The sequence below is a fragment of the Aphelocoma coerulescens genome, assembly GCF_041296385.1.
Source record: "Aphelocoma coerulescens isolate FSJ_1873_10779 chromosome Z unlocalized genomic scaffold, UR_Acoe_1.0 ChrZ, whole genome shotgun sequence".
NCBI classification, from domain to species: domain Eukaryota; kingdom Metazoa; phylum Chordata; class Aves; order Passeriformes; family Corvidae; genus Aphelocoma; species Aphelocoma coerulescens.
The window spans coordinates 8,077,728-8,103,877 of NW_027184085.1; the positions used below are offsets into that span (position 1 = coordinate 8,077,728).

At 38.6% G+C, this 26,150-nt stretch overlaps 1 protein-coding gene across 2 annotated transcripts in view; it reads right to left on the bottom strand.

Annotated features, from left to right (window-relative positions):
* Positions 1 to 26,150, bottom strand: part of KIAA1328 (KIAA1328 ortholog) — a 171,789-nt gene that overhangs the window by 51,179 nt on the left and 94,460 nt on the right. For both annotated transcript variants that reach the window (XM_069001894.1, XM_069001893.1), the window contains exons 7-8: positions 6,133 to 6,818; positions 3,259 to 3,354 (exon numbers count right to left, since the gene is read on the bottom strand). In XM_069001894.1, the coding sequence (XP_068857995.1) occupies positions 3,259 to 3,354; positions 6,133 to 6,818 (782 nt within the window). The remainder of the gene's footprint in view (positions 1 to 3,258; positions 3,355 to 6,132; positions 6,819 to 26,150) is intronic.

Below are 26,150 nucleotides of genomic sequence, written 5' to 3' on the forward strand. Positions count from 1 at the left end.
AGCAGCACTCTGGAGAGGGGTGCTTGCAAAGTAGAAAACTGTGTCTCCTCTAGCTGATGCCATTAAATACAGCTTATTTCCATGCCATTCAGATCCAAAGTTAAGATTAAATGAAGGAGGAAAGAGTTTTAAAATTCCTTTCCCAGATGCAGATGTCAGGAGCACACACAAAAGCAGGTGCTGGGTGTATTGATCCTACTGAATACGCATGGAGTGGGTACTTGAGCATGTATCAAGCATCTGCGTCTGGGAGATGGAAAGCACTTTGTAAAAGGCTGTTTTATGCTAAACAAATGCATCAGGTTATGTTTTTATTTTGAATATTTTAAAGCATCTTGCACACTGGGGCAGACTTGAAAAGAAATTATACAGACAACTTGCCATTAATTGCACAAGCTACCATCTCCATAGCTGCAAATTGGCTGTGGGCTCACTAAGGAGCACTCCAAGCTACTGAAAACCGTCCTCAATAAAACCTGCTCTGACTGCTGCACCTTAGAGAAATGGAGATCCTGCATCTGAAGGTGGTTCAGGTCCCACATGCTGGCCCAGCTGCAAGTAGGCAAAGGGACAGGCACATTTCTTCTCAACGTGAGGGAAAGGACAAATCCAACACTGCAAATTCATACCAAATAGGCTGAAACGGACAATGCTTGCTGACAAGGACAACAAAAATACCTTAATATCCCACGTAGAAGAGAAAACGAAACAGGCAGCCCTTTGAAAATCTGGCTATAATTTGTAGTAGCCCCTGAGATCGAAGTTTTCATTTTCACTAACAGACTGTGAGGAAAATCTGTATCAGAAATCAAACTCTGTACTGTATTTGCTTGTGGAATCTTTTTTGCTTTCTTCAATGAGGGAAAAAAATAATCCCTACAGGAGATGACAAGATGCCTTTTAAACTGCATACCTCATTTCTGACTACAATTACCTTTCAATAGTCTGGCACAGCTGCATGCTCCTATTTGCTTTTTTTTTCATTAAGGGTTCCTCTATTATTTGTACCCATCCTACAGCATTTATGCCTGGCAGTGATGCACATTCCCTTGTCTACAATTCTTCCCACAGATAGTAGAGGATAAATTGCAATTAGATTTTTGTAATTGTAGATAATTAACTCAAAATGAGCTGTTAATTATATAAAAAACAATGTTTTTCAGTTCTTGATTATATTATTTATTTTACTTCTCACTACAGCAAATTTCATATTTTAAAGGTATTTCACCAATTCATTTAAAATACCAGGATATTTTTAAGCTATGTTTTGCTTATTTGAAGACTGAAACCAAGTTCTATGCTGTAAGATTTGCTAGAAGAGCTCTCATGTATGAACTGGAAGTCCAAGGGCTGATTTTCCATTAGCACTCTGCGGGCATTTGCCGTAACAAGAACTGTTTGATAGGTCAATTTAAAAGCAGACACCACCATCACAAGGAAAAAAAAAAAATAAGAAGGAAAAGGAAACAAAGCCCCACACCATGGGAAAACAAACAAACAAACAAAAAAACAACAAACCAAAAAATAAAACAAACCAAAAAATAAAAGGCAGGGAAAAAAAAAACCACCAAAAGAGACAGTTAAAAAAAGGATATATGTCTACCAGCTCTTTCTCTTTTCTAAGACCCAGCCACACACTTACACACTCTCCCTCTCTGTACTGAAGAAAACATCACTTACATATTCAAATGCATAAAAGAGACAAATGGACTTGTCTTCCACAGCCTCTTAAAGCCCTACATTAGAGTAAATTATTTAGGGACCATTCATCTGGTAACCTTTGCGAAACTGAAGATGGCATATAGGAAGAAAAACTTCCAAGTGTTTTGCTGCCAAACTTTGTAACCAGCTGGCATGGCACCTTGAGACTGCTCAAACACAAAATAACTTTGAAAAATTACAGTAAATTAAACCAGGGGAATGAAGAGAGGGTGGGGAACCTTTTGAAGTCTGGGACTCTCATTTTGTTAACAGCACAGGTTTTCCTCATTTTCCCTGTTAGGATATGTAGATATTTGCACGTTTTTGGTAAACTATTGCCAAGAAGCCCTACAGATGTTCTAGGTTACATTTTTCCTCCAAGGGGCTTAATGCTACTCCATCTTAAACATGTCATGACTCTCCATCTTTTTTGTTACAGTGATAATACTTTGATCACTTCAGTTTTTATGAAAATGAAAGAAAAAAGCATCAGAATACAATAAAGATATGCCAGTAATTCACAGCAGCCAAGCACCTGGTTAGCAGTGAAGTATTCCAAGGAAACTAACAACTCCGGTTATTCTGGAGAAAAAAAGACTTATCCTCTTTTAGTGAAAAAGGATCTCAAAAAGAAAAATAAAATTAGTACAACAAAGTTAAAAAGTAAGAAAAAAGAAAGTATTGGAACTTTGGTTTATAAAAGAATTATCAGTTCTTCCAGTATTCTCAGAACAAAAAAGTTTATTATTTTGAGGTATTGTCTTGTCTCTAAAGAACGAGTCATTGAAAGCACAGCAGCTCATCTTGCCCACCATTCTTTGGTCAAAAGAACACCTATAGTTACAGCACAGAACAAGAAGCTGTCACTTTCTGAGAAAAGGAGAAAACTCTGCCAAATCCACAGTTTTTATTTGTTGCTTTTCTAATAAGCCTGAATCTCCTTCCAGTGTTAACTTGAATGAGACAGGGTAGGACAGAAGGAAAGTACAATAGTGTACTGATTGAAGTTTTAAATAGCAAGCAGGATGGAGATAAAGAGCTAAATATTGGCTTGACTGCTTCCAGTTATTTCAGTGGTGGTTTGCTCTGATCACACTGAAGCAGAGGTGCAATGCAGAGGTATTTAAAAAACAAGTAACTGTCACCAACCATGGAAGATCTATCTGAGACTTAAAGGATAATGTATTATTTATATCAAGTCCACCTAAAGACTAAAGAGACATCCTAATCTTAATTTAAAAAGTAACAAGCAGCACCTAGAACAAAGAACTAAAACTAACATTTTGTGAAAACTCCATTTTGCACTGGGCTAAGAGGTGGCACACAAACCCTGAAGCCTCTTCAGGAAGTCAGCCGCTAAACTTTGAGTAATAACAGGTCAGCATAACTATTGAGTTGACTCATAAAACACAGCAGTCAATGAATTTTACCCTTCCTGCAGAAAAAAGCTCTTAATCTGAAACAAACACATGAACAAATACACTTGGCAGGCAACAGCACACTGTCAAGAAGATATACCGACCCTGTGAAGCACTTAGAAGTGAAGAGAGAAATTACCTTAACCCCATGCTGCTGCCGTTCATCATCAGAGCAAGTTCTCCGGGTGCTTCAGCAATGGGCACATCTTCTGAGCCAGGTACATGGCCTCTAATCCTGGAAAAAGACGAGTTAATTGGTTCTGCAGCTGGTCAAATCATCACACCAGGAACTTGACACTCAAAGGTGATGTAAGTTGTCTACAAATGGGGCACTTACACACGTTAAATGCAGAAGCTTTCACAATTGTCTTCACACTTTCAAATACACTTTTGTATTGGAAGGCTGGTTTAGGCCCAGTGTCTTTGCTTCTAAGGGTTATCAGTGGGAAACAGAAAAGTTTCATCCACAGATTACAGCACCGGAGCTCAAAGGCACCATGAGTAATATACATAGAAGAGAATTTGTTTAAGATGGTTATGTGTCCTCAAACTATGGGCCCACAAATGATGCTCCATTTTCAACAGATCACTCCACCTTCTCCCTTCTCTCCAACAAAGACAGAAAAGTCTAGATAGAGGTATTTTGTTTTCATTTGACTAAAATTCCTGTTTCCAAGCTTTGCTGTTACTGGCCTGCTCCAGTGAGGCTTGAACCAGGAGGAGCCACTGAACTACCCCTTGGCCTGCACATAAACACAATTTTTGATAGCTGAGCAACTATTTCACATAGAGAGAAACTGCAAACTGTACGTACTATGGTCACATAAGGCTAAATAGGGAAATGCGGAAAATTAAAAGCAGTTATGATGCAGTGTAGCAAAAATAAAAAGGGATCAATTCACACTTTTGCTAAAAGATTAGAAAAGTTAATAGCCAATAATTGCAAATGGTCAAACCTCTTATTTGTCATTCAATGACAATGGACCTTAACCAGCACTCCACACAGGCAGAAGGACAGACAAAAATAAACACTAGCTGGAAAAGGATTTTTTTGGTATTGTTTTTTATACTGTCATGATGTTCTAACTCTGTTAGAATCTCCTGACAATGAAGCAAAGGGTATTTGAGCTTAGCTAAACAAATTTTTATTGTTAGCAGTATATAAAATTACCCTGTTACCAAGTGCAAAAGTGAATTATATATCTGGAACTGAAACAGAACTGTGATGCCTAACAGATTTACCTCTAGATATCAAACATTTAATTCTAAAGATACCAAAATATTTTTAAGAGAAACACATTATATTCTAGTTGTTTTCTCAGAGAGAATATGGCAAATCTGACTTCACATGCACCTCTGAAAAGAGATCACAAAAAGTCCTCAGATTGATCATACATGATTTTTTTCATAGAATTCTTTTTAGATAACTAAAGCTCTGTAAATCATAAATTTTTTTTCAGAAATAAAAATAGCTAAAATAGATACAACGATACTAACAACCACATCGTTACAGGTATTTGAGGTGCATTTTTTTCTGGACTTACGCTTTCAAACCTGAAAAATTTCCATTAGAAAAAAAAATCTGCCAAAAAACTTAGTTTGTGTGTCCTTCATATCTACTTGTTTTTCATTAGAGGGATGCATGCATAGAATTAAGGTATTTGATGATTAAGATCCATCTGTTCCTACTTAATTCTCACCTGAAGTCATAATCCTTTGTTAGAGACCTCAGCCATTTTCAACACACAGAGTTGTGATTCCCTCTTAAGACAGGCACTTTTAAAGCCATATAAACACATTCTCTTCAATGTAAACAACAATCCAAGAAGACAAACAAAATACCACCTAGATTACAGTACTCTCTTTTACAGTTTGAAAAGTAACTGAGGGGCTGAAATCAAGAAGGGAAAGTGATGTATTCCTCCATGGCAGTTACAGTACACGATGTAGGAAGTGGGTCATCTAAGGCACACCCTCATGGGATGCTGTCAGTAGCTGCCATATTAAAACAGTATAGAAATATCCATCCCTGTGAAACTCTCCTACCGCCTCTTCTAAAAGACTGCAGATTTTTCCCTATCGTTTTATCTTTCTAATGCTGAAATGCTACTACTCAACTGAGTTACAGTGGCTAATTTAACCTGCTCCCATTCACTGTTTCTCTCACCTTAGTAACATCATACCAAAAAAACAGTTGTTCCCTCTTTCTCAAAGACTCCATTTACATTGTCAGAAAAGCATTACCTTCTGCAACAAACTCACAGGCCTCTCAAGCCACATCTCACATTTCTATGGCTGCTCCATTTCCCTTCAAATTGTAAGCACGTATTGTGCCTCAGTCTTACCATTCTCCCTTTTCACTAACGTCCCTGGAAAGCAAATGTCCTTGCTACACAGTGCTCCCTTCCTCTTCCTTAAATGTATGGGGGAAAAACATATATTCCATATGTAAAAAAATATATATACACACATACATATGTGTGCGTAGGTGGGTGGGTGTATATATATATATACGTAATGATCTCCATCTTTCCTGTAAAACACACTCCTCCCAGTCCCAACCTAGGAGGTGCAACACTTCAAAACCGACCTTTCCAAGGAAAGAAGGGAGAATGCCACATCTATGTCATCCACGCTCACGCTGGCCTCTTGACAAATGTCTGTATTCCTTTCAAGTGCCTGCACTAAGATCAACCTCTCATTTTCTTCTACTGCTTCTCTTTTCCTACCTAGTCTTTTAGCAGTGCTTTTCTTCTGCCTTTCTTTCTACCACATACTGTTTTCCTCTGCTGCTTTCCACAGCTGTCGTGCTGCTTCCCAACAGTATACACTAACATACTAAAAAGTCTCCTCTCCTCTGAATCATTGCTAGAAATTGTGCCACAAGCCTTGCCTGTCTTGTTTAACTCTATCTATTGTTGCCTTGGTTCTATTCCACCACTTAAATCAATTATTGCCCATGTGCTCATTAGAAATTTTAGATTTTTTTTTAAATTGTAAGTCTCAAAATCACCTGTTATAATCCATACGGGACTGGTGCAGTTGCTGTTGTTTTAGGAGCAGTTTTGCTTCTTGCTTAGTTAGTAAATGTTGGAGTCGTTCCTTTTCAATTTCCAGCTCCAATTTTTGCAGAAGCAGCTTCTGCCTTCTTTCTTCATACAGCCTTCTAGCCAACTCTGTTTCCTTAGGCCCCGAGTCTGTGATGTGATTCAGCCCAGAACCTCGACAGTGCCTGGAATGATCACAGGTTTTGTGAACTGTCCCAGAGTGTTTTCTAAGTACCTGGCTGACACAGCAGCTCTCTTCCATGCTCCCTGAGCTCCCCACATGCCGCCAGGCACAGCCATGTCTCACTTGCTGAGGGCATGTGTTCTGAAATTCACTTGCTCTCTGGTCCATCTCCTGAGCTTGCTTTACATGGTGAGGGCTCCTCTGCTTGGCCGGGGAAATCACGTTGTTGCACTTTCTGTGCAAATCATTTTCCATTGGATACTCCTTCAGATGCTCCTGATGGTTGTAACGCATTTCAGTCCTGTAATCGTGGTTATTCCTGCAAGGCTGAGACAACACGACACGGGCTGGGCTTCCAGCCTTCAGTGTTCCACTGTTCTTATGAAGAGTCCAAGGTCCCCCAACACCCAAGAAGGAGCTGTCCAGCCCCAAAGAAGGCTGTTGGCACAAGCTCTTCTTACTCGATACCTGCAATAGGAGAAACAATTTCCTGTAAATCACTAAAATTCATCTTTGTTCACCAATTTCCCTTGGTAAACGTGCTCTTTTTGAAACAGAGCTGCTAGTCCATCTTGACGGACATACAGCTAAACCAAACAAAATGTTTACCAGAACACAGACACAAATCTGCTATCAAATTTATGTTTCATTCCATTTACACAAGTATAGTAAATGTAAAACTGCTGTCTGCAGGATCCTCAGCATAAAATGAGTCACTTCAGAGTATCAAGTAGTTGTGAGCATCTAGGGTTACATAAAATCAACTTGAAGAGTGGCAAAAAACATTAAATGTTAAGGTTTGAAAATGTTTAATTTTGAATACCGAGCCAAAAAATCCATTCAGCCACTATAAATACTCTTTGATTGGCTATTACACAGCAGGAGATTTGATGTAAAACATTTCACCTTGCACTGAATGGGATATTACTTACCGCTGGAAATTTGATGAGAGTTTTTGAAATATCTTTACAGAAACACAGATAAAAACCCAACTACTTTCTGTAAAAAATGGTTGTACATCAAAAGCTGTCATTTAAATACAAAACATGTTTAAATACAGCTGTAAACGTAAGTGATTTTTCAATTAAGCTGGGCAAGTGATTATAGTCTGATAAAACTCTGAAAAAAGCAAGCAACTGTAATTCACATTTGTCAACCCAGTACAAGCAAATTCTAGTGGTTTTGTTATGGTCATGGATATTATGTAATAGACATCACAATCCTAGTTACATCCTGGAGTATCTTTGCACTAAGGTTCATCTAGGCAGCTAAGTATTTGAGCTTTTATGCACATCACAACAGCAGTGTATCAGGCACATGCATTTCTTTTGCTAGAACTGTGCATTAATTTCAATAACAAACTGAATTTAAGCTCCTCCAGCCTTTGGGACCTTCCACAAAGATATGGGGCTTTTTAATTATGGAAGCCAGATTTGTTAAAGATAGCAAAACCACTGCAGTCTAAGTGGTTTAGCAGGGAAATTTGGACTCCACTGAAGAAAAAAAAAAAGTATTATTTGCCCTCTGGCAATGCTTACAAGAGATAGGTATTGTGCACATAGACTGCCAGCCAGCCAGCCAGACCCAAAATACTCGAATTTAGGGATGCAAGCAAGCGTCCAGCAATGATTAGAAGAGAGATAAAATACAAATCTATGCAGCATTTACATGTATAATTTAGATTCTTTTTTTAATAAATAAACAAAATACCAAATATACTCAGCTGCCCTTCAAGACAACCAATTACAAGTTTCTTATAGACTTCACAGAATGTAAATTAATGTGGATTAGCACCTGAATACTGATATTTTATTATTTCCAGTTTCGTGCATACAAATATATCCTCTCTGCCATGTGATTGAAAGTCAAGGATGTCATGTTTTGCCCCAAAGGGCCCAGTGAGTTGGAGGCATTTGCATTAATGTCAGTGCTAAATGTCTGAGGAAAGTCTGGTGTTTGAACTGGGTGAAAAGTGCAGGACACTAAATATTTTAAAGTCATAGGGGGCTGGCAGGGCAACTGAGCAGAAATGCAACATGCTGCCAAAAAGATGGAGTTTTGTTATTTATTATTTGTAGCATGCCATCCTTGTTGGCAATATTTTCTAGAGAAATAAAGGCTACAGAGCCCTTTTAATCTAAATTAGACAATACAGAAAAGGATGATGCAGTCTCTCATTTCGCACATCACCTGCTTCTGGTTATAGAGCATTTAGGGCACCTACAGGAAGAGGCTTTCAAGGTGGAGGGTTTCCCAGTCCCCAGGGACAGCAGAAGTTCTCAGACCTACAGGCATTCTTAGAGCATCCTATCTGGGCTGGCAGTGTAGGGTGGTCTGCAAAAAGCAAACACCTGTCCTTCTGAAGCCCATAAATAGTAGTCAAAAAGAACACACCAGAAAAAAAGGAAACTCAAAAGATGAAATGTATGAAAATACCTTTATTTTAGCAGTTTACCGACTGAAGAGACAAGAGAATGTTAAGAAATCTAAGTACATGAATGAATATGTTACAAAATAATCATCAGGTTTAAGAATAAAGGTCCACATTGCAAATTAACTTCATGGCTGAGACTCTATTAAGAGTCCCTGAAGGCCCTAAAAGAGAGGTACCAGTTAGCATTTGTTGACCTTGGCCACCATTAAGTCTGCCCTGATGGTCTCAGAAATGGCATTGACATTTAAAGACTTCATAACAAGGCAGAGAAACTTTAATGTTATTTCACAGTTACAATATGTTTGCAGGGGGGAAAGTTCTCATTAATGTCATTGAATATGAGTGGGATTTTTTTATTCCTTTAGAAGGAGGGAGGTCATGTTAGGCAGAAGACTGAGTTCCAACATACCTTTGCTGGCTACTCAGTACTTTGCAGGGTCTAACCCCCAAAGAAAAATTAACTATTGGGAGTCAGAAACTAGTCAACAAATTTTTTAGTAATTTGTGGGCTTTCTGCTAAAGCCTTAATTGAAAATACAGCTGTATGGTAGATGTTACAGGGAAAATGGACTGGCTTTTACACGTATGAGGGCTCAGAAGAGACTGGTACATGGCATGACAGATCTGTAAGATGCAGGCTAGGTGAAGTGGAAAAGTAGAGAAAAGAAATATTCCAAAGACCCACCTACTACTGTGAGTCTAAAGACACACAAGCATAAGGAATCAGGTGGTTTTACAAGATGAGTTTAAGAAAGATATTGCCTATGGGATACATGGAAACCATGACGGACCATGATGGAACAGCTGTGCTTTCTCCTCCATGGAGCTCTTCCAGGCTTGCTGTGCCGTATTTAAAGATACAAGTTCCTTTAACTGAGGCTTAAACAAACTCAGACTGCTCCTTGCAACATAAGCAGTTAATAAGACTTGATCTGATGTGAAACTCTTGTGAAAAAAGCAGATACTAAAAATGGTTTTAATAATCTTTAGAAGGATTTAAAGAGGGAGACACGTGTGGAGGTCTACAAAGTCTTTACTGCAACCCCAGTAATTTTTGCTCAGGGATTCAGCGCAGAGCTTAAACAAACATCCAGTCCTTAAAACTTCCTACGAACAGACAAACAGTGCACCAGTTTTATGCAGGCAGCATTATGATCTCTGCAAATTGTTCTTAAATGCAACTTGTGTGCTTTGCAGTTCTAACTCACAGGGCTGGCAGAGGAAGCACAGTTACAGACTGACTCCAGCACAAAGGGCTTTGTACTGCAAGGGATGAACTAGTAACTGGGCAAATCTTTACAATCTCAGCACAGGCAAGGTCCTGACAGATTTTACTGCATGTACGAACATGTTTAAGAAACAGCCCAAAATCATTACCTTGAGATGTCCTGCATTCTGAGGGGCAAAAATTGGGGTCCCAGCAAAATACATTGCAGAGCAAAATTGCTAGAGATGTTAACAGCATTAGGAGTTCAGTTCATAGCACCTGGGTTTGTAGCTTTTAGCTGAAATATGTTTGAATACAAAAAAAAGAGACAATTAAGTAAAATCATTCTCAGTTATATCTTGAGGAAATTTCTCTAATCTGGATTTTCAGCTCAGGGGTTTCTTTTGGTGGGGTAGAAACAGTGGAAGGAACACACTGATTCAGAACTAGTCCATTGTGCTGACCTAAGTGGGGACTCTGAAGGAAACCAAGGAGAATGACCGAAAGTAGCAACCAGAGGAGAAATACAGAGATTAAAATATTTGTAAAGATTTTTAAAGATGAAGCAGAGGCTACCATACACAGAAACACCTTAAAGAGCACCAAGGGCACATACTCTTCACCAGTGTAGTTGTTCTTTGGGCATGGTCAGCAAAATTTATTAGGAAAAATTTGTTCACTGAAAGCATTGCCAAGCTCTGGCACAGGCAGTGGCAGAGTCACCAGCCCTGGAGGTATTTAAGAGACACACAGAGCTTTAGTGGTGGGCTTGGCAGTGCTGGGTTAATGATTGGACTCAGAGGTGGTTTCCAACCTAAACAATTCTGTGATTCCATCAGTGACCCAGCTGACACCCTCACTAGGGTATATAACCTAAACCTGGAATTCAGTCACCACTCTGCATTGTTGATACACGGGTCTCATCTGAATAAAGCCTGGCTTTGGGTTTCAGGTCTATCGATGGTATAAGCACTTGCTTTTGTCAGCAAAATGAGGAGGATGTATTATAAATAAGCTCAGATAGAATATTGGGGCAACAGAAATGTTGTTTTTAAGAACAATTACATCAAATTACAGGACTATGTGAAGTACATTACTAGTGATTAAGGAACTGTTCTTTCCAAGATTCTGTAAGAATTTATCAGGGAGAATGAAAACGGGTAAAGATTTTAAAATATATTAGTAGATTCTACTGAAGTGTATAATTTTTTCTATTTAAATCACATAATCCTTTGTTAAAATCTGTAACACAAATAACCCAATATCAGTTATTACAAAATGCCATGTAACAGTACAACAACTGTCTCTGTCACTACCTAAGATAAATACAGTAGATAACTCCTAAGGTAAGCCGACCATTTTTCAAGCAAGAAACAAAGCACTACTTTCTGTAGAAATTATGTATAGCTATGATTGCCATATTCTACTGAATAAAACAAGTGGTCTCAAATGAAAGGTAATGTGAATGACAGTCACCAACCTGTATTTTTCCTGTAAAAATCTACTGAACTCAACATACTGAACAGGCGCAGCTAAAAAAAAAGTAATACCACATTACAAAAAAGTGAATCTATAGCTGCTAGATGATAGCAGAGGAACACCTCCTATGTTTGTGCTGCCTTCAGTATTTTTTCTCCTCTTTGTTAAGAGGGTTTGCGCTTGGCATGCCAGGTGCACAAAAAACCTGCATTCAAAGTAGCATGTGAGCATTTGCTGGCACTCAGCTTTAAGTGTATATTTTGCATTCATAAACATGCCACCCTTCTTCTCCAGCTACCCAAACACTGTAGATAATCTCTAACAAAGGCTCCCATTTCAGATCAGCAGACTGGTTTTACACTGCCTGATACGGCAGTTAATAATACAGTGCTCCAAGAAAACTAAAGTGAGGTGTCCGTGTGTTGAGTCTTGGAAGTCACTGTGAGCAAAGTGTCCATTAAGCCCCACAGCACCCACACACAGCAGTGCAATACCTAGCCACTAAATTTAAGCAAACATATTTGCTTTTCGAAACAAAACTGTATCATTCCTGTTTGCACTATAGAAAAGTGCCACTACACTAATCTTGACAGCACCAGGTCCAACTATTAAGATTCAATGTGCTGTGAACATTATAAAAATAATAAAAAAAAAAAATCCCAATCTTCTGACTTCAATTTTTTACTTCTGCCCTTTATTTTACTGAAGAATCAGTAGTTCAAGACCTAGATAAATATTTCAAAAACTATACTATTTGTGAGCAGAGCAGGTCACTACCATTTCCCAGTGCATTTGGAGTTCATGTGAAATAAGGGCAGAAGAGTGATGAGCTGCATTTTTAACATGGGCATATACAGAATAGTTGTCTAGCTGATAGAGAATGTGTAATGCAACATCTGCACCGTACGCTTGCCAAAGCCCATCCCAAATAAATGTAGTGCATTCTCCCTAGTGCAATTAACTCTTGTACTCTGGCAGGTTGTGCTAGAAGATCATCAAGGTAGATTACCTTCCAGCATATGAACTAAATACTTACAGGTGTTATATCATCAGTTATTACTTACAAACTTCTGCATTTAACAAGACATCCAGGCAAATGAATGATCTAATTTATGAATTATTTATAAGAATTTCACAGCATGCTCCTGGCGTCATCCATGGCCTTTTCCAGGTCATATGACACCAATTAGAGCTGAATTTTAAATTATTCAATAACCTGAACTCTCTTGTCATTTAACATATAGATATCAATGCAGTAAACAAGTTAAGTCTAATGGGCCCTGGAGGTTTGCGTTCCTCCACCCATCAGCAGCAGAGGCTGTATGCTACCACTGGAATAGAAAATAATAGAATGCAGCAGTCAAAAACATTTGCAAGGTTTTAATAAGTTATTTTGCCTCCCTTAGGGATTTTAGTATAACTTACAAGCCTTGAATCTAAAACATATTAAAGTCCTTAGCTATGTGCTTTTAAAACAAAATTAGGACATAGCAAAAGAGCAAGTCTGACACTAACCCTAATTTAGGCCCTTAATTTGAAATGTAGTGGAAATTATGGAGTAAGCAAGATTTACTATGCACAACTCATTACCTTCAGGCTCTCCAACAGTAGAGCCAAAAATAGCCCCTCTCCCAACACAGATACACCTGCCTATAAAGATAAGGCTACACAGATGGAAATGAAAATGTTAATTTAACAGCTATCAGTTGACAGGTTTATCTCATATTCCTCACCATTTGGGTGGCAAAAAGACTTCCACCATTCTTCTGTCCCAAAAGCACTGGAGAAACCAGTGATCTGGAAACCCATCAGGATTTGGTTACTGTCTTCAAGACATAACACTTCAGAGAGGTTTAAGGTTGCACCACATCATAAAAAAAAAAAAGGTGAATGTAAATGTAACTGCCTCCAAAGTACAGATGTAATAAAAGACATTTAAAACCATGGTTTTCCATGATGACTACCAGAAAAACAAGAAGATACCACAACAAAGATGATTAAAAGAACAGCACTATTAGATATTTGATTCTGCCTCAGTGTGAAGTCTGCAGGAAATCTATGGCAAGCATGCCACGGCCTGGCTCCAAATTTCATGAGCCTGTGAGCATGACCCCCTATCTACTGCTGATCCACCCTGAGAAGGCCAAGTCATATGGCAGAAAACTTCTGAGACTGGGTGTGCTCAGTACAAGCCTAAACTCTGCCTAGCACCAACAGGCTTATTTTTATAGTACCTGTGCCTCAGCTTTCTGAAGGCTACTAAACTAAACCCCAAACCCACTCCTCCAGATGGTCACTTGCAGAACCCTGTCTTGGAGGACCCAGCAACCCCACTCATCTGCACACGCATTTCCTTTGCTCGCTGCTTTGCAAGGATTAAAAAGTTTCCTGAGATCTATCCAACAGCAAGAGGAAAAGATAGAAAGGAGATGCTCAGCTTATCCATTTTAACACTAGCAAGAAGTTCTCTAGCTACTGCTGTCAAGATAAATGCCAAAAAAATGATGTTGAGAAAACATCATGCCAAATAAGTAAAAACACACCTATCCAAAATGTCTAGCCAGATTAGCAAGAATAAGGATTTAGATAAAGAACACAACATTGGATTTTCTGCTCCATGACCTTATCATAGGAGGGTGCTGCAACAGAGTTCTCTGGGGCTTTTTAAACTTTTTAAACTTTTTAAGAAAAATAGCAGGGAAGAGGAAAAAAGACAACTGCCTAATCTCTCAGCACACATTTTAAGAACATACAAAAATAGCTATAAGGGATTTTATTTTGGTTGGCAGCCAGATTTAGCTTCATTCCGACACTGGGCAGCATTTGATTATTTCACATTAAGGGTAGTAACATGTTGAACGATAAGAGGGAAGTTCATATTGGTTTTCATTAAACAGTAATATCCACCATGTATTTGGTTCTTCAAGGTAACTTCTTCGAAGTTATTTTAAAAAGCAAACAGTTTTCCACTTGGAATCGCAAGTTTAGCGTATCACAGGCTACACATGTTCCCAGCTATTGCCAGTCTCTTTAGAATTCAATGAACATTTGCTCCAAAGTCATGCTTTCATAGCTCCAGACACAAGACAAAAGGGCAAATATACTGTGACCCTTCTAAATAGCCCAGATTACTGTGATCAAACAGAAGCCAGATACTTATGTGGATAAGACGGTGCAGAGTTTGATGTGTGAAGATTACTGCAGAAGTAGACATTGAATCAGCATTTGCCAACATGCACCTCACCATGGCAGCCAATATCACCTTTCCCCTGTATTTCCAGTAGGGATAATTCTGGAACCCACTGGCCAGGGATGAATTGTAAGCAACAGCCACTGTTCACTCAGGACAACTACAGAAAGTTTTACTTCCTTCAGGTGTCTCCTGCAGCATCCCTGGGGTATGGATGAAAGTTTTGAAATACTTTTGCTGCACAAAGAAAGGAATAGATGACATTTAGGAATTAAAAGCATGTTCAGAAGTAGGGACAGTGCTTTGAGGAAAAGAAGGAAAAAAAACCCCACAAAACAACCAGAAAGTTATTTAAATAATAAAGAAATCCCATGCAAGCAAAAGCAGAAAATCTTTTGATTTTAAGAGTGGAAAGGTGTGCCCAAGCGAGTGCATTCTGTCAGGAGTGTCCTTGCACTAAGAGCTAGGCAGCATTTAGATTCTGCTAATGATCCCATCTCTGGGAAATAATTCATAAAAAGTAAACAGTAATTTTCATATGCCTGCCCTTTTGATCTTACATTTGTAGGGAGTATCCTGAGGCTAGCTGTGGGCACCCTCGTGGCTCTGGCTGATTGACCTCTAATCTGCCCCTCAAGTAACGATCATGCCAAGGAATGACAACAAGAGTTGCAGACATTTCAGTGCAATCCCATTAAAGACAGGCTGACTCACTTCATCTTGTCAAAGAGGAAGTTTCACACAAGAAATAAAAGCTTTTTAAAAGGACTCTTTTATTTTGTAATGATGCTATTCTTCAGAACAAAGACTGGAACAAGACTAATGCACCGGGTCCTGACTGCTACAGAGCTTTACATTAACTGGCCAAATGCTGATGCAAGACACAGCTACGTGGTAAATAGTCTTGGTAGCAGAAAATTAAGAGCATCTTCCAAAAGAATCAAGTCAGAACCCTGGTACTTGACCTCTCCACATTTCAAAAAAGTTCATATACCATTTAGAAAACAGCAAGTTGTCTAACTGACTGCTCACAGTCTCATTAGCCACATAGGCTGTGAGCTTTGAGATCCCAGCCTGTGTGGTTTTACCCCATGCTAACTCCTAGTCAACACAAGAGGGGTCCTCATGTCTCTCTCACTGGTATGAGGCTAAGAGAGGAAACTGCCAGTCTGAAGCAGCTGACATCCAGAAACTTGCTGTGATGTGGAAACTTGCTATCATGCCAAGGTGATTAAATTACCAAGAACAACATACTAAAATAAGGGAGTGAAGAAACTACAAATTAACCTGCTGGAATCCAAAGAAGTGGGAGCACAGACTATTTCCTGTATTAGAGTTATACTGAAAAACCATGCATGCTCCCAACACGCTGAAGGGTACAATGCAACAGAGAGATAAATGAACCAATAGAAAGGAAGCATGGGTTGCCACCAAAGTGCTTAGAACGCTAAGCCCTCTCCAAATGGTGGCACAACCCTGTCATGGGTAGATATATCATGCTTCCTCTTCCTGCTTCAGTTTTTCCATAATTCATATCCCTGCTCTTGTCAGATTCTCCTCCCTTAGCAAGAAGTCAACATCTTAGATTACAGTTATGTAAGAAGAGCACTCTGCAAATTGAAAGAATGTGAACTTTTTTGACTAAGAACATACGCAGCTGGAAGTTTTGCGCAAAAATAGAACCAGCCCTGTAGAAGTTCCACCTAAGCATGATATCTCCATAATCTGTTACCTAATCTGACAGTCTCTGCATTGGACACATGTCCCTGAGACCTCTGAGCAACACAGGCAAATGATCTCACAGGAGTCTGAAAGGCTCAGCTTGCTGAACATAATTCAGCAAATTCAAAGTTCTCTTGGCATACTGGCTGTGATTTCAGTGAGAGATTAAATGTCTTCTCTTTGGCATGCTTGCAGTATCTCAAACAGGTACATAAATTAACTAATGAAAGACTGCATGCAAAGTTGAATCAAGGAATAGGAACAGCCATGGAGCAAGTAGCAATCTCTCATTCCCGGGGTAAGCCAGCTGTTGCCTTTTGAAGCTCACCATGAAGATGCTGACTCCACAACATTCCCACCACACTTGAACCACTGCATTGGATGTCCCAGCAGATATTCCATGTATGGCTGAGGCTACTTAAGAGCTGAGGGCATTCTGCAGTGGGTTTAGTACTGTTGGAAGTAGCAACCACTGACAGAGGGAAACAACCTCTGATATATCAAGCTACAAAGATCAACTTCCTCTTGACCTATGGAAATGGATCTTTTACAGTCCTGTGTAACACCATAAAGTATAGCAACATTGTCACAGCTATTATTTGCATAAAGCGGTGCTAGATGTGTTGTACAGCAGTTTGACAGTCCAGCCTGATGGGTCTCAGCTGCAGAATATTGATATAAAGGCTCTTCTATAGTAACCATAGGCCATTAGGTTGTCTGAATGGACATCCATCACTACCAGCTTGTGTGAAGAAGAACATTAAGTTAAAAAGGCATGAACAGGAATAAATTGAAAGGCCCTTCACTACTCCAGGGCAGCAGTGACTTTGTGAGGCAATTGCCTTCATTCTGGGGCACTGCAGTCTGGACAGAGAGACCAAGTAAAACCCACACACAGGTTTATTAAAGTGAGCTCAGCTTCATAAGGCTCTCGAAGTCTCAGCAATTGCATGAGCCAGAGAAAAGGACATCCTTGCACAAAGCTGGGCCTTGGTCATAAGCACACAAAAATATGTGAAATAATTAAATATGTGATCACAGTCTCACATTAATAGTTAGCAAAACATTGTGCCCTGCTTACAAGCTGTCAGACAGGGACGTGGAAGCACAGTTTGCAGCTGTGAACCCCTAAGAACTACAGTCTTTTCAAGCTGCAGAGGTGGACCTTCCTTTCAATAGAGAACCATTACTTTGTTGTATTGTGCCAATTTAAGAGCTCTGTTGTGATAAGCAGGCACTCATGCCTCTTTTGTGCCATTTCCAACATGTTTATATACATGTTTAACAGACAGGCATACAAAAAAAGAAAAATATCTTTCCCACATTAACGTAGCAGATACATAAGACAACCGAAATTTGACCTTAGTTATTCTCAAGTAGGGAACCAATTTTTGATGGGAATTTTTTTTCCCCAGGGTAAAGCACAGAAGTTTGTGTTTTTATATTTTACCTTTGCTCTGGTTTCTCTTTCCCCACTTTGTGAACTCAATCTGTACAGTAAGTCTGCACAAATGCTGAAAGCAGAAACAGCCCATGATGCAGAAAGCAGAGACAGGTCACGATGACAAAAGGTATAAATTTTTGAAGTTCTGACAAAATTCTAATGCAAAGTTGAACACTCTATCTGGGTTCCCAGGCCACTTCTTTGGATAGAGTTAGTTAATAAATGTATTCTGATTACCAGGCTTAAGCCTTTCTTATTCCATCTGAAAGAGCAGCACTTCAGCTCTCCTCCTTAAACTCTGGATTCAACAAAGAATAGTAACACTTTGAGGCTGAATATTTCTAAAACCACTCAGTGCCAACTTTAACGGGAGCAAAATTAGGTCAACAGTAAAATTCACTCCCTCCAGGAACAGAGTTTGAACCATCCAGTTGAGCAGACAAGAAATTCTCACCGCATGTTTCCATATCTGTAAAGTTCCTTGGGATTTGTAAATAGTAAAAAAAAAAAATTAAAAAAAAATCCAAATATTGTCGTAGAGCAGAAAGCTCTAGCCTACCGGAGAAGTAAAAAAAAGAGATTGAGCCTCCCTCATAGTTACATATTAAATAAGTACATCTTTTGAAGTGTCACAAACTTGATGGGGGAGAAGACAAAGTCACAAGTATTCAGAAGAACTGAGTTGGAGGGGAAAAAGGAAGAAGAGAAAAGAGTAAAGAAGAAACCCAAATCACATTGGTTCAGTCAGGTATTTAAAATGAGTTTTCTTTAATTAGCTGAACTGTAATGCAAATTAAAACTGAATTTCTTGTTCATAGTATATTCATTGGAGGGGAGGGGATGCAGCTGGCTATTTCCAGAGCAGTTCAAGCTAAAACAGACTCAGTTCTGCAGGACTGAACAGGAGCCAGTTTCCGTCCTTCTCAAAAAGACCAAAAAGCGACTTGGCAGCAGAGACTCTTGACTGCAAGCTCCATCTCAGAAATACTTATGAAGCACGACAAACCTGTGGCAATTGTGACTGAACTCATTAAAATCACTACAGATTATTTAAAGTCTTCATGCCTGACATTCAAGTCCTTTATTATGCTTTAAATGCCCGGGAAAATAAGCTGTAGACACAGGGTAGAAATGAGGGCTTTAATACCACAGTGGATCGCTAAGTGATGAGTAAAAGGAGTTTGGTCCCACACTCTATTTTTGTCATGAAATGTTAAACTGGATTGATTATAGAATTTCCTCTTGTTTTTGAAATCTTTTGCTTTCTGATGGCAGAACGGTTGATGATACAAATGCCCAAGCCCAGCTTTCAGTCTGGATAATGACCAGAAGCAAAGTAATCAGATCTCTTGGATCAGTGTCTGTCTCATGATATGAGATAAGATTAATAGTTTCATGCTGATTTGCCATTTCCTAGAGTAGTGTTAAATTACAAATTTACAGGGGGGTGGGAGGGAATGTGTACCGTATGAAACTCTCAGAAAAGGGCAAAACCAAAGAACAGTTATCATAAGATAAAACCATAAAACAATCACAGCCCTTGGGGGACCAGAAGCTCTGTGCAGCCTCTCATGTGTCAGATCATCACAGGGTGCCTGGTTATTTCATGATAAGATTATCTAATGTTAATCTCACCACTAGAATTGCCTGCAATAAAAATGTTACCAACTTTCTAATTTTAATTACTGGGTTCCCAAAGATAACTACTTCAATTCTGTTCGGAAAAAAAAAAAAAACAACAAAAACACTCCCCATGCTTTCTTTGAAGCTGGGAATACTTCAAATACCAAAATTGTGGATTTGATGATTTTCCATGTCTTTATTTCTGTGATTATTAACTCCTCTCTTCCCTTCTACTTTCACCCAGTCATCCTGACACAGGACATTAAGAGCTTACAGGATAACATCATTTCTTCCATTTTGTTTCATTTCGCAAACTACATCAAAAAAAGAGACATATACCTCAAAAGAAGAACAGAATGCACCTATACATAGGCATTCTTGAAATAATGCAGAAGGGGAAATTTTTCCTAACCAAAAATTGCAAATGTGATGACCTTAGAATTAGCTAGCAGAAGTGGCAACCCTGACTGTAACAACTCCAACAGCAGAAGCACATGAGCTAATTCCCTGGAGAGGATTTCTGTGGAGCAATGTCTTCAGAATCCACCACTAACTTACTGAAGAGACAATCTCAGGGGTGTTACATCAACTGGTATTACAACACACACACACACACACCCCCTTTCCCTGCATTGTAATTCTTATACCTGTAAAGCTTTTATAGGAAATATCCCCCTCCCACTACCCTGATGCACAGTGGCAAATGATTGCAGAGCCATGCAAGCCATTTGCTGTCACAGGACTTCAAACTGCAGACAAGAACTTACAAAAGGAGATAGGGTGCAAAAACCCTCTAGGAAATTAGGTTTTGGGGACAGTGGGGTGCCTCACACAAAGGAACACAAAGGAAGTGCAATATCAAATAGGAGGGAACAAAAAACAAGTGTAAGGACTCAGACAAATTCAAGAACCTCCCACTGTATCAACTTAATCTGGTCCAAAACCACATTGTCACCAGGGACCCTGGTTAACTCATTAATAGTCCACAGTTTGGGTCTGATTCTACATTTTTCATCAAACCTTATTATTACCAAATTAAGGTCTTCATGCTATAACAAAATAAGTTTTTCACAAGAGCTGCAGTTATTTGGTAAAACCAAGCAACTATGTCCTAATCACACTGCCTTTGGATACTATTCTACTATTGTAATTTTCTGTAGATGAAACTAGATAAGAACAGATGAAGCAATTTAAAGAATAGATTTGTCATTTTACTCACTGGTATGATACAATTTGCTAATATATCAGTTATTTTATATATGCATACATAATGTACTGTCTGCATTTTCCTTGTGCTTTTAGCATAAAAATGGTTAGAGAAAAATCTAGATGTGTATTTCTCCTGAGTTCACCAGTTCCTGCTGTTTGTTTCTCACCTGAAGTCATAATCCTGTCTTTGACATCATAATCATTTGCACCGCCACCAATTGAGATGTCACAAATGGAAGATTATGGCCAGGTGGGGAATAAGCAGCAGGAGCAGTTGAACTCTTAAGAAACAAAAATCTTGTTTTCATGCAAATGTCCTTCATAATAGAGAACAAAAGAACAAAGGGAGAAAACTACAATGGAGAGAAAAATACTAGAAGCCAGATTGTTTCTAAATACATGATCTCCCTGAAGTTCCCTCTGAGGAGTCAGCTGCCGATTAACAACCACACAAATCATTACAAAAATAAAACAAAACTTGACATCTGATAATTGCACTCCCCCCACTGCCCCTACTACACATATACACAGTTTTCCGTTTAACATGAAATCAGCAGAAATACAAGGCGCTTTGAGAGAACTTGTAACCTTTAGAGGTATTTATATATTCCTGGCAGTAACTAAGCACTCTTCTCCTTGTTCTATAGATGACGACACTGAGGTCAAAGAATACACAGGACCTCTCTCAGTCACAAATAGATTGCTGAAGACATTAGGTACTAGAAAATTCAGAGCTGAAGAGGCACAAATTCTGGAGGAACAAAAAACCCATAGCTCCAGTTGCAGTCCAACAGGAGGCTGATGCAGAATGGCTATTCTAGTTTACCAGTTCCAAAGAGTAAAAATAATTACGAACAATTTTTATATTTTTAAAAAAATCATTCATAAATTAATCTGTCTGATATTGATAGCTAGAATCAATCTGAATGCCAATATAAAGTCACTGGGAAAAAAAATTAAATCAAAACTGCAATCCAGATCCGAAACAATAGTAACTTTATATGTAAAGAGAAATCCAATCAGCTACACCGATACTCACTTTTTAAGGTTGCTGCAAAAACATCTACCAGGAACCTGCTTCCATTTCTAGTTTCTTCTTTTATTCAGGTTTAGTTAAGCAGTGCTAAACTGGAAAATGCTTAAATTGCCATGTTCTTGGCACTGCTGCTATACCCTTATCAAGAAAATCAGTGTTTCTCCACCAGCCTAATTAAAAAATACAAGAAATTCATTTCTGAAAAAGGGGGGGAAAAAAGCACTGCTTCACATACTTGTGTTCTGCCTAACTATTGCTTGTGATGATGTTGAATGTATGCCATTAAATGTGACAGCATAGATAGCCTACAGCTCAAACAATTCCATCATCTGCCTGTATTCTATTCCCACACAGTCATCTGGACATATCCTGTCCAGATCTTGTCACAGCACAGCAGATGTGGCAGGTCAGTAGAGCAGGGTAGGAATCTCAGCATGAAAACTGTGCCTTCTCTCCTCCTACTTTCCAATCTCCAATTTGTGGTGCTGAAGTATCAGGACTGTTTCAAGTTCATTTGAGTTGTCCAAATAGCCTGCCTGTAAATAAAAGTGCCATGGCCTGCCTCTAAATAAAAGTGCCATTTGACAAAGGAGTTAATTCAGTAGAAAAAACTTTTTGACTTTGCCACTAATCACTTTGTATTTTAGAACTAACGCAGTCTTTCCTCCAAATCTGAGCAGAGTACAAGCAGGACTGTGAACAGCATTCCAGCTTTTAGGCACTATCAAGCATGAGAGCAGACTGCTAAAAACACAGAATCGTCTGGGTATCTGTACAAGACAATTGCACTTGAAAAAAATCTAAGTAGTATATAAGAAATCTATCCATGACTTCTAGTAAAGGAGTTGCTGAGTAAGATCACTTAGGATTTTACACTTGATGAACAAAACTCTAACTATCCTAACTTGATTTTAAACAAACTGTTAATTGTTCTCAAGTTGTATTAAACTTTAAAATCTGCTGGGTTTTTTTGAGATCTCAAAAGAAGTTTGGCTGTCCAGAACCTTATTAATTTTCCCAGGCTTATCAGTCTAGTTTAACAAAAAATAGTAAACCTACCTAGAAATGTTATCCCACATTTGCTTTTACACCTATACTGTATTTTTTAAAATGGAAGCCATATTCATCCACAGTATTTCTGATCATCTTTAAACCTGTCGCTTTAAGAGTCCAGATGGGAAAAGAATCTTTTGCTACTGTACAAATGTACGTATTATGTGTTAACAAGGCTCAAATTCTATATTCAGAAAGCAGGTATGGATATTTATGAATAACTCAAAGAAAACTGCTTTACTGAAAATACATTTAAATTCCTCCCTTCATTTTTCATAAAGGATGATGGGTAGTTTGTTACACTAATAATCACTTGGAACACACAAAGGGATGTTTAACTGTGTTCCTGTATCTTACTGGTGGCAGTTACCATGCTGACAAAACTTTTTCTATTCATACCAAAAAGACACAGACATACAAGAACATGGTGAAGTTAAGAGCAGGTGTTTTTACCTTACCTGTACTGAAGCTTCTGATTTAATGGGAAAATGGATACTTTTAACTTGCCCTTTTCTAAAAATTTACAAACCTGTACTGAAAGCAAAAGTTCAATCATCTTGGAAAGCATAACACTGTGTTCCAATTGAATCTTTACTTCTTGGTGGAGGGAACCGAGCATGGAATACATTCTACACTAAATATACATCCAAACCCTGTATTTCCATAACACCTTTGTAAGGTGAGCAGCACCTGTGCTGAGAACTGCCTACTGAGAATTCCAAGACTCAGCCTTACGATAACATATGGCAGCAATGGATAATGGACACTCTAGGAAGTGGCGGAAGAAAAATGCCAGTTAAAATATTTTAACACTACGGAGGCAACAAGCCTTTCAGAATGAAAAAAATCTCCCCTTAGAAACAAATCAAACAACTACAGTGTACTTTTTTCAAGGCAAAAAGAACAAAGGATGCAAAACCATGCATTTGAAACCAAGGACTGAAGGCCAGTCCAGCCACACAGCTGCATAGTCTGTAAGTAGCAGCATTTCATTCCTAGAGGCCATTGGTGTCTGCTGTTAAAGTGAAAAAGTCTGGTAGGTAACAGTATAACTGATGTGCCTCCCAGCCAAAAATCCTTACTGTCATAAAACTGAGTGCTAAGCAGAGCTTTAAATAAAGTTTGGAAGGGAAATGTTCTCAAACGTTAGCCTGTGATTTCTGAAATTAGAGGTCAACTCTATTACCCCTTGATGCTTGACTTCTGAAATTCCTTAAAATATGGCACTTGCTTCCCATTTTCAGGAACGCACCTCATGCAGTCAAGCATATGGAGTCAATAAAGGTGTCTCTTCATCTGCCATCCGAAGCTTTATTTTTCTCACTTATAAATTGCAACTGGTTTTAGTAATAGCAACCCCTGCACATATTTGAAATGCACTTCCATTTTCCACATTGCAGAGCTATATGGCTTAGTAAATACATGCAATTTAGGTTCAAAACCATAGCTCCAGGCACTACATATTGAGAATTTCGTATTACTGAAAATTAATGCCTTTTTTGCATATGCTTGAGCAATAAATTAAAAAGCTATGTCTTATATGTATCAATTGGGATTTTCTTAGCCTTCATTTTTAAAAAGAATCATGCATACGGAGTTGCATTTCAGTTTCTTCTCTGGGCTTTTAATAAGAGAATATGAATTTATTTCAATTCATCAAAAGCAACTAACTAGAACTCTAGGAGTCCTGTATTTTGTACTGAAATTTGTAGGTGTTCAACTGCATCAGTATCAACCTCTGAATTCAATTCTCCAACTGAAAAAAAAAATGGCACCTGTGTATACAGCACTCATGGCAGTACCGAAGTAGAATAATCAAAGTAATAGTCATAATTTCTTTCAGTACAGAAAACTGCAGTTCCCATATCAGAGTTGAGAAGAAAATAAATGAGATTATGATAATTGCTGGAAAGGGGGCACCAGGACTAAATAATCCTTTGCTGCTGTTCTCTGCTGGAGAGCCCTATTTCCTCCTGAAATCTCCATTCTCCCATGTACATGGAGCAGAGACAGAGCCATGGGCATTACTGAATGTGTATCGAAGGTGCATGAGAAGTAGGGCAAAGAGTCTTGCTCTCTGCTTGCTAACACAACCTCACTTCTTACATGGCTTTCTTTTTCTTACCCCAGGCTGACCAGTGACCAAGGTGTAAATGCTAGGGACTTTTCAAATTAAGGCTACAGTAGAAGTGGCCAAAGAGATGGCCAAGGAAGGGCTAACAACTGTTGGTCCTTACTCTTCCTCCCCTCAATACAGAAGGGAGAGCCTGGAGCCAATTTAACCTAGATGGCTGGAATGCCAGGCCACAGACCTGTGTGACAGAAAGCTTAATCATGAAATCAGCAAGCTATGTCAAAAAACACTTGAAACAAACATCTCACACAGAACTCATTTGGGAAAAGCCTTTCATTTTTGCTATACATAAACCATAAAGAAGACAGAATTGGAAATAAACCTTTTCTTCTTCTGTGTCTTACTTGCTTTACTCAGAATATGCCTCTGCTCTAAATTCAGATTTAAACTTGGGGACATCATGCTTCAGAAAGTAAAACTAATGTGGAAAAGATGAAAAAGAACTTTCAACATGCAATCTAATACACATTTTACCTCCCAAGTATAGATGGAAGAATCAATTCAATAAAACAATGGTAAGAGGAATCTGTTAGCTTATTTCCCTGTGAATCTTAAGAGTTCACATGCATTATTAGGAATTATACCATGTGATTTCACAAATTCCACTAATTTTAAAATGTATTATTTCATAAAACCTACAAAAATAATTACATAAATTGGAAGAATTTGAAAAGAAGTATCACCTTCCACTTCACAAGAGCAATGAGCTAGGCTGCTTGCTTATAAAAGAGAGATCTAGAAAATTATAAACATTTTCATTACCACAACTCACCAATATTTGAAAGGAGCATATACAACTTCTACACAAGTCAAGTTCAAACTAAAGTTCGGGGATTTGTTTGTCGGGGTTTTTTAAACCTTCATTCTACAAAACCCATAGCAATGTATTTTGCTTGTATTTTTCCAGCAGTGGGATCTCCCTGGAACTGGAGAGATGCCAAACCCCTCCATTACCACAAGGCTTGATATCAGCAATGGAAGCCTTTCCAGAGTCACTTTTTGAAGGTAACTTTCAAAGTCTTTCCTACATTACAAATATACTAAATGCACCAAAACATAATTTTCTCTAAACAAAATGGTATTCATCAAATCTTCAACCTATTATCCCACATTCTCTTTTGGAGCAGACATGTCGATAGAACAGCATCGTCAATCAATCCGATAGATTTTGAGTGTATCCGCAATGAATCTACTCTGCAATAAATTGGCTTTACTCATTTAAAAACTCCTATCTTAATGTTAGGAGAAGAAAAATTACTATTTTGATCT